At 45.2% G+C, this 17,184-nt stretch overlaps 1 protein-coding gene across 5 annotated transcripts in view; it reads right to left on the bottom strand.

Moving 5' to 3' along the window:
* SLC7A6 (solute carrier family 7 member 6) overlaps nucleotides 1–17,184 on the bottom strand; it is a 39,780-nt gene extending 22,596 nt beyond the window's left edge. Inside the window, exons 1-3 of one of the 5 annotated variants that reach the window (XM_077888144.1) lie at nucleotides 17,038–17,184; nucleotides 14,547–14,674; nucleotides 1,423–1,978 (exon numbers count right to left, since the gene is read on the bottom strand). In XM_077888144.1, the coding sequence (XP_077744270.1) occupies nucleotides 1,423–1,942 (520 nt within the window). In that variant the 5' untranslated portion in view covers nucleotides 1,943–1,978; nucleotides 14,547–14,674; nucleotides 17,038–17,184. Of the gene's footprint in view, nucleotides 1–1,422; nucleotides 1,979–14,546; nucleotides 14,675–15,848; nucleotides 16,111–16,472; nucleotides 16,583–17,037 lie in introns of those variants that run through there. The other 4 variants (XM_077888133.1, XM_077888139.1, XM_077888164.1 and 1 more) reach the window with 4 other exon arrangements.

Raw genomic sequence — 17,184 nt, 5'->3', positions numbered from 1 at the left:
ATAATAATAATAATAATAATAATAATAATAAAATGATACTACTTTAAAAAATGTTTCTTTTAAAGAACATTCCACAAAAAGAGGGAAAAAAATGAGATACCAAATTTAAAAAGCAGAATATAAAATTATATGCAAAGTACAATACCAATTCCATAAAAGAAAGAGATAAAGACACAACTTAATTATAAAAGTGCTCATCTTTTGGTGGTGGATTATGGGTGTTATGAGGATAATTTTCTCCCTAATGAACACATTTTATAATCAGAAAATTATTTTTTTAGAGAACTCAGTCAAGCCAGAGGTCCCCTGGCCAGACCCTACCACGCATACCACTGAGTACCTACCCACCTTTCCTCCTCCTGGGGCTCTATGTGGAGGAGTCCCCTTTAACATTTGTTTTTAACAAATTCCTTAAAGTCAGGAGGCACAGTTTACCGTACAATCCTTTTTTGCTAACTCCAAGGTACTCTCGGTCTATTTTTAACACTGTGGATAAACTACATATACTGCCAAAGCTTTTGCAAGCAGAGATATGGAAAGAACAGAGTATAATTAAGTGCCTCTGGCAGCACAGTGGTAAGGAACACAGGGAATTCTGGGCTACTTCTCAGCTAAAACACTAGCTCTATGAGACTAGGTAAATTCACAGTAATCTTCTCTCCTTTTCAGCGATTTCACACAGAATCCCTCCTTACCACCTCATGAGAGAAAAAGGAAAATAAAGAGAGATCAACTGGGATCTCTCAGGTTCTGTCCTCAGAAACCCAAATACGGGGTAGAAGCCACCTTCCTGTCACTGGCCACAGGCAGAGCTTGTTTACAAAGTCAGTATAAAGAAATCTGAAACACCAATGAGAAAAAGCCATTTTGGTGTGGTGCCTGCTGCTTAGAATAGGCTGCAAAGAGTGGCAGTGGCAGAAAACTGTAGTCCTGTGGGCTGAGGGATAACACCTTGGGACCTCAACAATCTAGAGACGCCTCTTTCCTCAGCCTCTAAACTGGTTTAAAATAAAAAGCTAGGAGGCAACATAATTTATTTTTGAGAAGTAGAATAAAGTCTTTACCACTGATGTTTTTTTCTGGGTTAAGTTACAACTAGTGTTGTTGACTCCAATCAAAACATCTGATAAGACAAATTTAAGACATGCACCAACCTGTCACATAGACAGGAACAGAACTCTGGGAACAGTCAAGAGTCAAAGGAATGTCATGCACCAAAAGCCCTACAAGGGATTCAAACTTCTCTCATTCCTGACTTATCTCTCAGGGTTAAATGACTTTGGTGAAATTACTTCTTCAAAAGGTAAGATGCCCCTTTTCCCCCAAAACAGCAAAATATGGTGTTCAAATATCAGGTACTATTAGCATTATTAAAGGAACCCACACCCTCAAACATATGCCCCCACTAAACCCCAGACTTACATATGCAAGCAGCAGCGAGGAGACGGCAGGCCACGTATGGGGGATCACAGGTTGGGAACGAGGGCTGGATGATGTAGTTGGCGAAGGTGATGGCAATGATGGCCTGACTGGTAGGCTCAACAATTAGCAAGGAGGCCCATAGACGGATGAATGCAATGAAGCCTCCGAAGGCCTCTAGAATATAAGCATAGCTGGCCCCAGACTTGGTAATGGTGGTTCCCAGCTCCGCATAGCAAAGGGCACCAAACACGGAGAAAAGCCCACCAATGGCCCATATGACCAAAGACAACCCGTAGGAGGCAGTGTATACCAGCACACCCTTAGGTGAGACAAAGATTCCTGAGCCAATCATGTTGCCCACCACCAGGCTGACCCCATTCAACAGCGAGATCTCCTTCTTTAGCTGCATAGTTTCTGCAGTCCGTTGAGGTTGCACACTGACATCTTCCTCCCTGGGCTGGCTGGCCTCGGGAATGAGATGGTAGGCTGGTGTGGGATTCTCCAGCTCCCTGGCTTCCATGGCAAATGTTTCCTCCACACTTGTGTTTACTGTGGCCTGGCAAAGAATATAATAAGTATGTTAGTCTAGTGCAGGAGGTGGTGAGTCTCTGGTTTTGAACTGCAAAGCCAAAGCCAACCTCTTATGTATGAACAGCAAGCCTTACACACAGACCTAAATAAAATGAGCTCATATCCATTTCCACCACAGGATATAGAGAAATAAATGGAGGCAGGCAGACACCTAGTACTCCCAAGAAAGATAACTGTTAGTGTTTAGCTGATGGCAACTTCCAACAAGAGATACCTGGCTTGACACCCAGAGTAGGTTGTCATTAGATTTATTATAGCACAGATTCTTCCTGAGGTATAGGTTTTGGTCTGGTCTTACCATTTTAAAATCTACAAACCTGCCCTACAAAGACCAGACTCCCAGTAGCAGATTCACAGCCCTAGCTAGCTTGATATGCCTCTCATTGCCCACAACCACTTACCTCTACCCAAACATAAACAGGAACTTCTTTTTTTTTTTTTTAAGATTTTATTTATTTATTCACGAGAGACACACAGAGAGAGAGAGAGGCAGAGACACAGGCAGAGGGTGGACGAAGTTCCATGCAGGGAGCCCGACATGGGACTCGATCCTGGGACTCCAGAATCACGCCCTGAGCCGAAGGCAGTTGCTTAACTGCTGAGCCACCCAGAAGCACCTAAACAGGAATTTCTGCAGTATCCAGCAACATGCAGAGAAATCTGTAGCTACTCTCAGTCCAGCAAAGAAATGAGCAGGTGGTAGAAAGGGCTAGGAAGATGCTAAGACTAGAACAAGGAAAGGGTTTTCATGAAAATCACACCTGTGTATTGTTGCATCTACAACATCAATCTTACTTCCCACATTGCTACTTGCCCATTCAACACATCTCTTTTTCCAAAGTACCCAGAAAAGAGAAAGAACATAATTAAGACCTAATGGAGAAAGAACATCCAGAGGGCAACCTAAGCTGGGGCTTGACTGCTATTAGTTTGTTTACTTCCTCAGCATGCCGCTCACTATCATTTAGTGTTGCACAGAGATTCTCCCAGAATAGGACCTAGAAATTTTGACACCTCATCAGAGCTACATAGCTTCTCTTATCCACAGACCTGGCATTAGAAGGCATTCTGTAGGGAGATGGCACACACTACTACTTTTGGTCTAGAGTTAGGACAGTCCAGGGATCCCTGGGTGGCGCAGCGGTTTGGCGCCTGCCTTTGGCCCAGGGCGCGATCCTGGAGACCCGGGATCGAATCCCACATCGGGCTCCTGGTGCATGGAGCCTGCTTCTCCCTCTGCCTGTGTCTCTGCCTCTCTCTCTCTCTGTAACTATCATAAATAAATAAAAAAATTTAAAAAAAAAAATATATAAATAAAAAAAATAAAAAAAATAAAAATAGAGTTAGGACAGTCCAGAGAACTAAAAGAAGTTGGAATCCACACCAACTTCTACATACATGAAGAACCCAGAGTCTATCAGAAGAAGACAAACACCTTTCTGATCTTGCACTCAGCATGAGCTTGTCCTCTCTCTCAATTCCTGTGCCCCAATAATCAGGAATTCAGATCACTTACTTACTCCCACCTCATCTTCTGGATAAAGGAATTCTGTAAGCCATATGATTCCCACCCAGGAATCAGTCTTTTAAGGTCACAGAGATAATTTTCAGAGATAAGCATGAAATCAGTACATTATCTTCCCAGAAGCCTCTCATCTACTCAACAAAGACAGAGGTGGGGATCCCTGGGTGGTGCAGCGGTTTGGCGCCTGCCTTTGGCCCAGGGCGCGATCCTGGAGACCCGGGATCGAATCCCATATCAGGCTCCCGGTGCATGGAGCCTGCTTCTCCCTCTGCCTGTGTCTCTGCCTCTCTCTCTCTTTCTGTGACTATCATAAGTAAATAAATAAAAAAATTAAAAAAAAAAAAAAAGATTTCTTCCACTGCTTTAAAAAAAAAAAAAAAAAACAAAGACAGAGGTGCCAGAACCTTACCCCATGGAGCTCAGAGCAAGGGAACCATAGCCACTCAAGAGTAAGTAGTTCTCAAGGAAAACTTCAGTCTCCATGGTTCCATCCAAAACTCCCGCCTTACCTGTCACGGTGCCCTGCCAGGGTCTGGACTGGAGATCAATTAAGAAAACTCCTCTGGGGCACTAGGCCTTCTTACTCCCAGAGTTGAGCCAGCCTACCTCTGCTTAGATGAGACCTGGCTTCAAGGCAACACCATTCTTCCTTTCCCTCCTGGCACCAAGCCAGGTAGGTTTCCCTAGGCAAGCACAGGCATGTGGGTACATACTTGTTTTCACGTGTCTGTCAGGTGAGCTAAAGCAACTATGAAAACAAACTTGGAAATAGCAGAGGAACCTATATTCTCACATAAGTCAGGTGCAGAGACCTAGACTGCATTTTTCCACCCAGCTCAACACAGAGTCAAGCAGAGAGACCTGGTCCCCGTGACCACTTTAACCTCCCCTCTATTCTATCAGACCCTAGCTAGATGGGGAGAGGTGGCTGAGGCTCCCATATATTTTTTTGGACTTCTGACACCAGATGTATGGGTTTTCTACACATCAAGCAATTCTGCAACACCAGACAATTTAACTTAATTCTGACGATGAAGATACAGAAGGCAGGGGGATCCCTGGGTGGCTCAGCGGTTTAGCACCTGCCTTTGGCCCAGGGCCCGATCCTGGAGTCCCGGGATCGAGTCCCGCGTCGGGCTCCCGGCATGGAGCCTGCTTCTCCCTCCTCCTATGTCTCTGCCTCTCTCTCTCTCTCTCTCTCTATCATAAACAAATAAATAAATCTTAAAAAAAAAAAAAAAGAAGAAGAAGAAGATGCAGAAGGCAAGCTGAGGACAAAGCACAAGCTGACATCCCAAACCATCCCCCAAAGTGGGATATGCGTGATATTGCTCAGCACTCCTGGCTGCCCTAAAGCTAAGGGAAGAAAAAACAAATGGTTAACTTATAAAGATTATAGTCCTGCATCACATGGGCCTCCCTCAATTTATAAATGTCTGGGATCCCTGGGTGGCGCAGCGGTTTGGCGCCTGCCTTTGGCCCAGGGCGCGATCCTGGAGACCCAGGATCGAATCCCACATCAGGCTCCCGGTGCATGGAGCCTGCTTCTCCCTCTGCCTGTGTCTCTGCCTATCTCTCTCTCTCTGTGACTATCATAAAAAAAAATAAAAATAAAAGTAAAATTATAAATGTCTTAGTGGTTTACAGAAAAAAGCATTCTTATCAATAACCTAACTTCCACAAGGAAGTGTAGATAAAATTAAATGTCCTTATAACCTGCAGCCTATTGACAAATACTTTAGGCTGGCGTGTATAAGGAAGCTCCCAATTGTCTTCACCTTAATGCTTTACTAGAGGAAAAAACAACCTTAACAATGGCAAGGCCCCCAGTATCTCAGGTCCTCTTTAGCATGTGAAAGTTCTTTTGAGGGACACCTGGTGGCTCAATGGTTGACCATCTGCCTTTGGCTCAGGAGCTTCTGCCTTTGGCTCAGGTCGTGATCCCAGGGCCCTAGGGTCCTGGGATCAGGAGTCCTGAATCAGGCTCCCCATGGGAAGCCTGCTTCTCCCTCTGCCTGTTTCTGCCTCTCTCTGTGTCACTCATGAATAAACAAATAAAATCTTTAAAAAAATTTTATTTTGAAAACTTCCCTTTTCCTTACCTCCCCCAACTCCAAGTATATAATCAACTGCTCTTCAAAACTCCAGGGCAGCTCTTTCTGTCCATGGGTCCTGTCCCCTGAGCTTTAACAAAACCAGCATTTTGTACCAAAGATGTCTCAAAAATTCTTTCTTGGGCAGCCCCGGTGGCCCAGTGGTTTGGTGCCGCCTTCGGCCTGGGGTGTGATCCTGGAGACCCAGGATCGAGTACCATGTCAGGATCCCTGTATGGAACCTGCTTCTCTCCCTCTGTCTGTGTCTCTGCCTCTCTCTCTCTCTCTCTCTCTGTCATGAATAAATAAATAAAATCTTTAAAAAAAAAAAAAAACTTCTTTCTTGGTTGTGGTCTCCGGACCTCACCCCACCAAATCTCACCTATATTCCAAAACGTCATCACTGACACTATCTACCTGGAGATCCTCCAGGGTAAGGGCTCAGTCCCACAAAACTGCCCTCTGGGGGGGTGGGGGGGAACCTGCCCTCTCTTCAGATGCCAAATGCTTCCAACTGACTGGCTAGGAATTGGAGGGTCCCACTACCCCCTCCTTGGGTTCAAGGTATTCAGGAAGGGGTGTGGTTTTCATGCTTTCTCCAGCCAAGCCACTTGCCCAGCACCTCCACTTGTTCACCAACCTGAAAGCTCTCCAACTCTGTCTTTTGGGGTTTTTATGAAGGCCTCATTACAAAGGCACAACTGATTGTGACTGAAAGTCCCAATCTCCTAATCACAGGGTTGGTTCCTCTAGCAATGAGCCCCCATCCTTAGAAGATCTGGATACTTCCCAAAAATCACCTCAGTAACATAAACTCAGAGGTGGGTGGAAAGGGGCTTGTTATATAAATAACAAGAGAAATCCATTTCACTTTCATTGCCCTGGAGCTATTTCAGGTATTGAGAACAAAAGCAAATATTGTAACAAAAAAATGCCCTTATAGCTCTTAAAACAGAAAATTATAGGAGTTGTGTCTAGAAACAGTGGATGCAGACCAAATATATGTATTTTTATCACAGTATCACAGGGAAAGAAAGGTGAATTAATTTCACTGGAAAATAAAATTCATATAAAATGGAATTGCCTTGACTTCTAACTTCCATTTAGGATGTGGAAAGCTGGGAAGAGCATCACTACAACTCCAATGACAAGAAAAAAAACAAATAATCTACAAAACCACAACTTTTCTTGAAGCCATCAGAGAGCTGAGGTTACAGGGCAACCTACTAGACTGAAATTTAAGGAAAAACAGGCACCTCTGTGGAGAGATGCAAGCTCTGGCTCACCTGTGGCAAAAGGAGAATGATGGGACCAAGATATGAGCAAGTAAGTAAGAATAGGGGCAGTCCCGGTAGCTCAGTAGTTTAGCGCCTGCCTTCAGCCCAGGGCTGGATCCTGGAGACCAGGGATCGAGTCCCATGTCAGGCTCCCTTCATGGGCCTACTTCTCCCTCTACCTGTGTCTCTGCCTCTGTCTCTCTCTCTCTGTGTGTCTCATGAATGAATAAACAAAATCTTTAAAAAAAAAAAAAAAGTAAGTAAGAAGAACTCAGGTACAATTTTTAATGAATTACTAAATGTCTCGTGTGGGTTAGCAAGAGCCTAAACATTCAGAGATTTTTCTCCACAGACTTCAGTGGATTGGATGTTCATAAAAAATACTAGACAAGGGCAGCCCTGGTGGCGCAGCGGTTTAGCGCCGCCTGCAGCCCAGGGCATGATCTGGGAGACCTGGGATGGAGGCCCACGCCGGGCTCCCTGCATGGAGCCTGCTTCTCCCTCTTCCTGTGTCTCTGCCTCTCTCTCTCTCTCTCTCTCTCTCTGTGTGTCTCTATGAATGAATAAATAAAATCTTAAAGGAAAAAAAAATACTAGACAAGAGGCCAGAGCCTCTCAGTAGTGCTAATCTGGAGAAGGAAAGCAATCACTACTCTGGGAAAAATGCAAAGGTCCACTTGGTCCCTTCTCTAAAGAATAAAAATCGTACACCACCAGGGTTAGGGTGGCAAATTCTGTCACTCCCAAGGCAGCTGGGGCAGAGTAAAAGAAAAATAAAACAACCCTTTATGCCTGGGGGAAAGACAGGAAATTCTGATCCGGGCCATTAGAGGCGTCCTACCTCTGGGACAAGGGCAAGATCACCAGAAAGATCTACACCCCTCTCCCCCAAGACCCAGAAAAACAGGGGCTGAACCCTGAGGTAAACCAAGATAACAGAGAATCCCTGCTCCCACCACCAGGTAAGCCAGCACCCAGCAATAAAAGAAAGACCTAGAGCTGAGTGTGAAGCGTAAACACTGAAGAAAAACCCTCCCTCCAGCAAACCAATCCTAAACTGGAGGAATTTGAAGCCCTGTGTGCACCTAAGGCAACAATAAAACCCAAACCTAACTCATCTTCTAACTGGAACTCCCACACTAATAAACCTAACAAAAGAAGAGATGTATCCAGAATAAATACTATGTACGTAAGTCTCTACTGTTTTAAATCCTGTATCTTGCAATCAGTAACAAATTACAAGCAATACATAAAAAAGCATGTTCATTATCCAGAAGCAAAGTAATCAGGGGCACCTGCTTGGCTCAGTAGTTAAGCAACCAACGCATGATTTCAGCTCGGGTTGTGATCTCAGGGTTGTGAGATCAAGCCCAGAGTCAGGCTCTGCTCTCAGTTAAGGAGTCTGCTCAGGATTCTCTCTCCTCTCCCTCTGTCTCTCCTCCTGCCCATGTACTCTCTTGCTCTCTCTCAAATAAACAAAATCTTTAAAGAAAAAGGAAAGAAGCAAAGTAATCAACAGGATAAGACATGGAGATGACCCAGATATTGGAACTACCAAATAAGGAATTTAAAATAACTATTATTAATAAATTAAATGCTCTAGTAGAAAAGTTGAACAGCAAGTAGAAACGTCAAATTTCAGCAGAGAGATGAAAACCCTAAGAGTCAAAGTGGGAAAAAGTGAAAAAAAAAAAAAAAATAGAATGGCGCCCCCAGGAGTTCTAGAATAATATCAAATGGTCTGAAGTAAATATTTAAAAAAATAGGGATCCCTGGGTGGCGCAGCGGTTTAGCGCCTGCCTTTGGCCCAGGGCGCGATCCTGGAGACCGGGGATCAGGTCCCACGTCAGGCTCCCGGTGCATGGAGCCTGCTTCTCCCTCTGCCTGTGTCTCTGCCTCTCTCTCTGTGTGTGACTATCATAAATAAATAAAAATTACAAAATAAAAAATAAAATAAAATTTATAAAAATAAATAAATAAATATATAAATAAATAAATAAATTACTTTTTGGGGAAAAAAACGTTTTTTTTACATGCTTTAGAATATAATTGACTGCCTCAAGTAAATATTGTAGCAATGAATTGTGGATTTGTAGCATATATCAAAGTAAAATGTATGAGGGGTGCCTGGGTGGCTCAGTCAGTAAAGTGTCTGCCTAGGGTCATCATCCCAGGGTGCTGGGATTGCCTGCATCAGGCTCTCTATTCAGTGGGGAATCTGCTTCACCCTCTCCATGCTCATGCTCCTTCTCTCTCCCTCTCTCAAGTAAATAAGTAAAATCTTAAGAAAAAAAAAGTAAAATGTATGACAACAGCACAAACAAGGAAGAACTGGGAGTTATACAGTTGTAAGTTTCTTATATGTGAAAAAATGTAGTGTTACTTTAAAAAAAAAAAACACTAAACTAAAAAGATTAAAAGAAGGGTTATAGGGGAGCCCAGGTGGTTCAGCGGTTTAGCGTTGCCTTCAGCCCAGGGTGTGTGGTCCTGGAGACCCAGGATCGAGTCCCAAGTTGGGCTACCTGCGTGGATACTGCTTCTCCCTCTGCCTGTGTCTCTCTGCCTCTCTCTCTCTCTGTGTCTCTCATGAATAAAGAAATAAAATCTTAAAAAAAAGAAGGGTTATAAATAATAAACCAACAGTGGAAATAAAACATCATAAAAAAATGCTCAAACCAAAAGTAGGCAGCAACTTAGAAGGTATTACATTAAATGAAAACTCGGTTAAGAAAAACAAGTATCAAAAAAAAAAAAAGAAAAGAAAAACAAGTATCACATAATTTCACTTATCTAAAAAATGAAACAAATGAACAACAAAAAAGAAACTCGGGGTGCCTGGGTGGCTCAGTAGGTTAAACATCTGCCTTTGGCTCAGGTCACGATCCCAGGGTCCTTAGATCAAGCCCCACATTGGGCACCCTGCTCAGTGGGGAACCTGCTTCTCCCTCTCCCTCTGCCTCTGCCTCCCACCCCATGCTACTATCTCTGTTTTTGTTTTTTTAAGATTTTATTTATTTATTCACAAGAGACACACAGAAAGAGGCAGACACAGAGGGCGAAGCAGGCTCCTCGCAGGGAGCCGTATGCGGGACTAGATCCCAGGACTCCAGGATCACACCCTGGGCCTACTGCAGGCACTCAACTGCTGAGCCACCCAGGTGTCCATTCATTCATTCATTCATTCATTCATTTTCAAAGGCAGACGCTTAACTGCTGAGCCACCCAGGCATCTCCCATCTCTCTGTCTCTTAAGATGAATAAATAAAACCTTAAAAAAAAAAAAAGAAAAGAAACGGACTCATAAAAAACAAACGGATGGGGATCCCTGGGTGGCGCAGCGGTTTGGCGCCTGCCTTTGGCCCAGGGCGCGATCCTGGAGACCCGGGATCGAATCCCACATCGGGTTCTCGGTGCATGGAGCCTGCTTCTCCCTCTGCCTGTGTCTCTGCCTCTCTCTCTCTTTCTCTGTGTGACTATCATAAATAAATAAAAATTAAAAAAAATTTAAAACAAACGGATGGTTGCCAGAGGGGGAGGGGTGAAGGGATGAGCAAAAGAAGTAAAAGAGGATTCAGATGTACAAACTTCTAATCATAAAATAAGTAAGTCATAGAGATAGAAAGCACAGCATGGGGCACTGGGTGGTACAGTCAGATAAATGTCTGACTCTTGATTTCTGCTCAGGTCAGGATCTCAGAGTCGTGGGATTGAGCCCTGAGTAGAGGAGTAGGGTTCATGTTCAGCAGGAGTCGCCTGTCCTTCTCCCTCTGCTCCTCTGCTTCTCATGCACCCCTATCTCTCTTCTCTCTCTCTCAAATAAATAAAAATCTTTTTAAAAAAAAAGTACAGCATAAACAATTTTAAAAATAAAAAATAAATTTAAAAAGTACAGCATAGAGGGACGCCTGGGTGGCTCAGAGGTTAAGTGTCTGTCTGCCTTTGGCTCAGGGGTAATCCCAGGGTCCCAGGATCGAGTTCCACATCGGACTCCCTGTGAGGAGCCTGCTTCTCCCTCTGCCTATGTCTCTGCTTCTGTGTGTGTGTGTGTGTGTGTCATGAATAAATAAATAAATAAATAAATAAATAAAATCTTTAAAAATACAAAAATAAAAAATGTTTAAAAATAAATGTTTTATGTATTTATTTATTTTAAAGATTTTATTTATTTATTCATGAGAGAGATCAAGCCCCATGTTAGGCTCCACACCCAATAAACAAATAAGTAAATAAACATACATAAGTTATAGGTAAGAGATAAAAGAAATAAAAGAGAGATAAAAGATAGGAAAAAAAATAAACCATGCAAAACTAATCTAAAGTTGGAGTAGCTATATTAACATCAGAGAATATAGACTCCAGAATAACAAAGACTGCTAGAGATAAAGAGGGACATTATATAATGATAAAGAGGTCAAATCACCAAGAAGATGATTCTAAGTGTGTATTTCCTCCAACAATATAGGTTCAAAACACATAAAGCAGTACCATAGATCTGAAAAGAGAAATACACAAATCCACAATTATAGTTGGAGACTTCAAAGTACCTCTCTCAGTCATCAATAGATTACGTAGACATAAAGTCATCAAGATCTAGGGGGACTTGACTGGCTCAGTTGGTAGAACATAAGACTCTCAATCTCAGAGTCATGAGTTCAAGCCCCATGTAGAGTGTGAAAAAAAATTTTTTTTTTTTTTTGAAAAAAAAATTTTAAAAACAAGATCTAGAAGACCTGAAAATGGTATGTCCCAACATAGCTCTTACCTAAGTAACTGTGAAAATTCCAAGTGTGGGGAAAAAAAAAACAAACCGACATCTGCAATAGGGTTTGTCTCCATACAGGAGATGCTGGACAGGCACGGGTGGGAGACAGGCTTCTAGCAGAAAAAAACACTACTTTGGCTCCTTGAGTTTCACAACAGAGTATCAACCCTATCTCCTCAGTTGGTATCCAAGCACTGTCAGGAACCCTCCCTCAGGTGCTGCCTAAGGCCTTTTTTTTTTTTTTTTGCCTAAGGCCTTTAAAACCAATTCCAATCTTCTTAACAGGGCTCTATCACTAGGTCTCCCACCCCACCCCCCCATCCCACTCCTACCCCCAAGTCCCATCCCCACCGCCTCCCCCATATTCCCACCCCACTCCTACCCTCACAGTCCCACCCCCACCCCATATTCCCACCCCCACAGTCCCACCCAAGGTCCCGTGCCACTGAATACTTGCAGCTTCCAGAACCTAGAGTAGTCCAGGGTTTCCAGAGTCCATCAGACAATCTCATCTTTGTTCATACTGAGCCCTCTGCTTCCAAAGCTCTTCTGCTACCACCTTGTCCCTAAAAGCTTGGCTGCCATCTTTCACCATATATCTCCTTGTGCCCATAAGATTTCTAATACGTACTTCTGCCTTAGCAGCCACCTCATTTGGTTGCATTTACTTACCTTCAGTCTCCCAACTAGTTTGTGAATTGCTTATCTATTTTAACAGCACCCAGTACAAGGCCTAACACAGGCTCAGTACTCAGTCAGTGATCAATGAATAAAATTATAGAAATGGCAGAAAATATCTGTGAGAGAAAATATACAACAAACCCTACTGAAAGTCTAACACCTTGAGCCACCTGCTCGCCAGCACAATAAGCAAAACAAGGCTTAAGTGAAGGTAAGTGATCATTAAAAAAATTCAGTCTGAGATAGTGGTTCCTATCATTTTGTCAAAGCACTTGTTCTTTAGGTAACAGATAATAAGGGGGGGGAAATGAGAAAAAGCAACTATGACTCCAAAAATGCTTTTGAATTCATTTGTGTTTAATTAATCACCACAGTATCTACATACATTCTCAGAAGGGCAGTCCATATCTGTATAAGATGCACTGTTTATCCTATCCCCACAGAGTAGATTTGCAAACCTTCTGCAACAATGGGACAAAAATCAAGGAACTCATAACTAAGCCACTAACTCCAGCTCAGTAGCCTGGTATTTGGGTGAAAGAGTATGCAACAAAATCTTACCAAATCACCCTCTCCGAACTCGCTTTCCTTCTGCCTTCAATTTTTATCCATTGGATAAGAGAAATTGGTATGTGAAGATCACACACAATATCACATTCTCAGTCTCTCTTTCTCACACATAGTCTTTAAAATCATGTTGAAGACAATTTCCATTAAATCATTCAGCATACCCTATAAATTCCTGTCTTGAAAAACTAGTGTTAGGGATGCCTGGGTGGCTCAGTCCACTGAGCATCTGCCTTCAGCTCAGATCGTGATCCTAGGGTCCTGGGAGGGAGCATCAAGTTGGGTCTCTGCTCAGTGGAGAGCCAGCTTCTCCCTCTCCCCCTGCTTATGCATGCATGCTCTCTCTCTCTCTCTCTCTCTCACACACACACACACACACAAATAAAATATTAGAAAAAAAAAAAAAAAACAACCCAAAAACAAAAGACTAGTGTTAAACTCTGCCTGTAAGGACACAATGCAGTTTTCAACCTATTTTACAGGCTTCTGCAGCAGATAGTAAAGGAATTCATCAGACTACTAAAATTGCCTCACAAAAATTTTTTTAAAATATTTTATTTATTTATTCATGAGAAATACACAGAGAGAAGCAGAGACTAGGCAGAGGGAGAAGCAGGCTCTATGCAGGGAGCCGGATGCGGAACTTGATCCTGGGACCACAAAATCACGCGCTGAGCCACCCAGGCATCCTGCCTCATGAAAATTTAACCATAAAACTATCATATGCAATTTTCAGGGGAAAAGAAGAATCTTTCAAAGTTCAATTACAAAAAATGTTTTACAAGCTGTATTTATTTATTTATTTATTTATTTTACAAGCTGGATTTTAAAAATCTTTTATTCATTTATTTTAAAATATTTTATTTATTTATTCATGAGAGACATAGAGAGAGAGACAAAGACATAGGCAGAGGGACAAGCAGGCTCCATGCTGGCAGCCCAATGTGGGACTCGATCCCCAGACCTGGGATCACAACCACTGAGCCACCCAGGTGTCCCTAAAAGCTCTTTTAAAATTGATGACTATGAGGGAAAATGCTGTTGAGAAAAATACTAAAATCTTTACTATGGTGAAAACCTAGAGGATTCTTTCTTTTCTATATCTCTCTGAGTTTTATATATTTTCCAGAATAGGCATCAATTTTTTTTTTTTTTTTTAGGCATCAATTTTTTAATGCTTAACTCTCCCTCTTTCTCTCTCTCTCTCTCTCTCTATATATATATATATATATACACACATACACAGTATTCCTATCAAATGAAAAATTTATGTAATTCTACATTTATCTTTTTACCTAAGATACCAGGAAATTCAATATCAAATTCAGTACCCAATCACAGTGAATAAATACCCTCACTTTTAACAGTATGTGATGCGTAGTCTTTTCTATTGTTTTGGTTAATTTCCTTTCAATAACCTCATTGGAAGTATCTTTAATTATAAGCCACAATTACTCTTTAGAAAAAGATATAATTTAATAAATACACCAAAATAGTGTTATGTAATTGTTCATTATATGTGAGCCAGTCTGATTACTAGTATCCTGTTCATACTGTGCACAAATAACTGAAACTTTACAAATCGCAAAGATCCAAAATCTAATAGAGAACAGAGCAATAATATTCACCTGTGAGGAAATAAGCAAACATCACACTTTCATAAGCTGCCTCATCACAAATGGTCAGGTACTGAGAAGAAAATGGAAGTCTCCACAGCAAGGCCTAATTCCACTTGTCTGGCTTGGCCATTTAACCTCTGCAACAAAGAGTAAGAGGCAGCTTATCAAAAAATGAACCTAGTAAGCAGCAGGATGAGATTTCCCTTTGGAAAATTTTAAGTTGCACAGGCCTCGCAGGGGCAGCACTCAGTTACTGAGAAGTTCCGTCACTCTCACGGTGGAGTGTAACTGAAGCAACCAGCCTACACGTGTCAGAGAACTAGCCCGGCCCGGTCATCTCAAATCATGCATGTCCAGACAGCTGCTACTCCCTGAGACCCGGGTCCTCTGAGCCCTACTTGCGTCACTTTTGTAGAAATGTATCCACATCCTGGAGGCTACAGCAGGAAGCACACAGGACGGAGGTCAGGAAATTTCCTGTACCGAGAAGGGCCATAGAGATCAGTCACATAACTGGTATTTACTCTTGGGCTGCAATAAAAATATGTCCACAGCCAGACAGGGAAGAAGGAAGATAAAAAATCAGGTTTGTGGTTTTCTGCATATTTGTCAGGAGAGGGAAATCAAATAGAAGAACTTAGTGGCAGGCTGAGACCGAAGTTAGGGGGCAAAAGTCATTAGCAAGCCAAGGCACCTGAGTAAGGGAGGCAGCCTGGGCGGTTTCCTCCTAAAGGGCTTCACAGCACGCAAAGAGAGACAAAAGTGAGCTCAGGAAGCCCTAGACTTTCAGAAAGTCTGCTCCTCCCGGATCTTCAAATCAGGGAGCAGCTCTCGCAGAAGCACCAGATGGCTGAGCGCTCTGCTACCACAAGCTAGATTTGCTGGCAGTGCTTTTTTTCCCCCCATCAAGGGCAGAGACTGGATTCTTTTGAACTGTGTCACCAAGCACACAGCCCAGGGCGCACAAGAGGTGCTCGAAAATATCTGTTAAATATTGATTCCTATTTATACCGCCCATTACACAATGTGGTACCCGGACTGTTTGCTTAGCGCTTAGTCAAGAATTCTCAGACTGTTTTACAAATCTCTCCTTCCATTTATAACATGAGATGATCAAACAACATGACAGGACAAGAAGACACGAGAAGGAGCCATCAGGGCGGGAGCACATGGTGGCCTGGTGCCAACACAGCAGGCCGGCGGCTCGGCCCACCATCTGCAGCATCCTAGGAAGCTGCGACCCTGGTGCACAGCCTTGCACGCGGTCTTCCTCACTTGCCGAGTGGCCACGGCCCAGGTCCTCTTTCTTACCACACTCAGCCTCCGTATTTCAGTCTCGCACTCGGTCCGCATCGCACTCCGCTCCGGGCCTCTATCACTGCGGTGTCCTTCACACTCTCCCCTCTTCCACACTTCTGGAGTCACCCTCACCCTCGGGCTCTCACACCCTCAGGGGAATCACCCCCAGACTCTGGGGCTCACGCGCGCGCGCTCTCCTTCAGCTGTCTTTCACACACACCGAGTCTCCTTCACACCAAGGTCTCTCCCGCACTGTCAGGGTCACCTCCCTCACGGTGTTTCTTGCACACTCACTCACAGGGCCACCCTCAGGCTCAGGGGGTCTCTCACGCTCACACACGTAGCCTCTCCCCCCCGCTCAGCCCCACACTCAGGGCTCCCCACGCTCCCGGGCCACGCTCACGCTCGCGCTCCGTCTTACACGCACAGCGTCACCCTCCGCACGTCCTCGCCGCGGCGTCCCTCACGTGCCCCCGGCCCGCCCGCCCCGCGCCCCGCGCCCCGCGCCCCGCTTGGCGGGCCCGCAACCCGCACTCGGGGGCGGCGGCGGCGGCGGCGCGGAGAGCGCGGCCCCCAGCACGCGGCCCCGGCCCGGCCCGCCCCGCGGCCCCCGCGCGCCCGCCCGCGGCCCGTTACCTCGCAGTCGCCGGGCGCCCACAGGATGCTCCGCCGCTCGAGCGCCGCGGCCGCCGCAGCCGCTCAGGCCCCGCCCCCGCCACGTCACGCGCCGCCGGATCGCGACAGCGCGCCCCGCGTCGGGACAGGACGCCTCGCGGCGGCGCTTCTGACCCCCGGGGCCGCCGAGGCCTCGGGGAGCGCCCGGCCTGCCCGGGAGTGCGGTCCCCGCCTCCGCGTGCGCTGGTGCCGGCGACCGGGCCCGGCCGCCCTGGCTCTGCGTGGCCGGCACAGCGCCGCGGGGCGGGCCGGGCCCTAGAGCGGCTCCCGGAGCGCCCCACAGCCTCGTGCCCCTCCGCCCTCCGCCGCGGCCTTAGGAAGACTCAGACCCGGGACCTGGGCCCCGCAGCCCCGGCCCAGCTCGCGGCCACTGAGGCCTCCTCAGGCCCTTGGACGCTGTTGCGCTCCTGTAGCCAACCCCGCCACCCCGGGCTCAGGCCTGAGGACGTTTTCCCGTCCTCCTCTTGCCTGGCCCACTGACATCCTCTGGGGGAGCTGAAACCTCCCGTCCTCCCTCTTCCTGTACCTGCCGCTGCCCCCTCCTGTCCTTCTAGGGGCCTTTTCCTCTGGTAGCTCTGGGGCTCTTCTGGTCCCCTCACCTCACGGCTAAGCCCTCCCCCTTGGCTTCCTGTCTACAACCTCAGCCATGCCTCTCTCCTGAGACCTGGAGTCA

This window comes from Canis aureus, chromosome 3, assembly GCF_053574225.1.
Source record: "Canis aureus isolate CA01 chromosome 3, VMU_Caureus_v.1.0, whole genome shotgun sequence".
Lineage (NCBI taxonomy): Eukaryota > Metazoa > Chordata > Mammalia > Carnivora > Canidae > Canis > Canis aureus.
The sequence above is the reverse complement of the archived record's forward strand: the minus strand, read 5'-3'. Positions and strand labels throughout refer to the sequence as shown.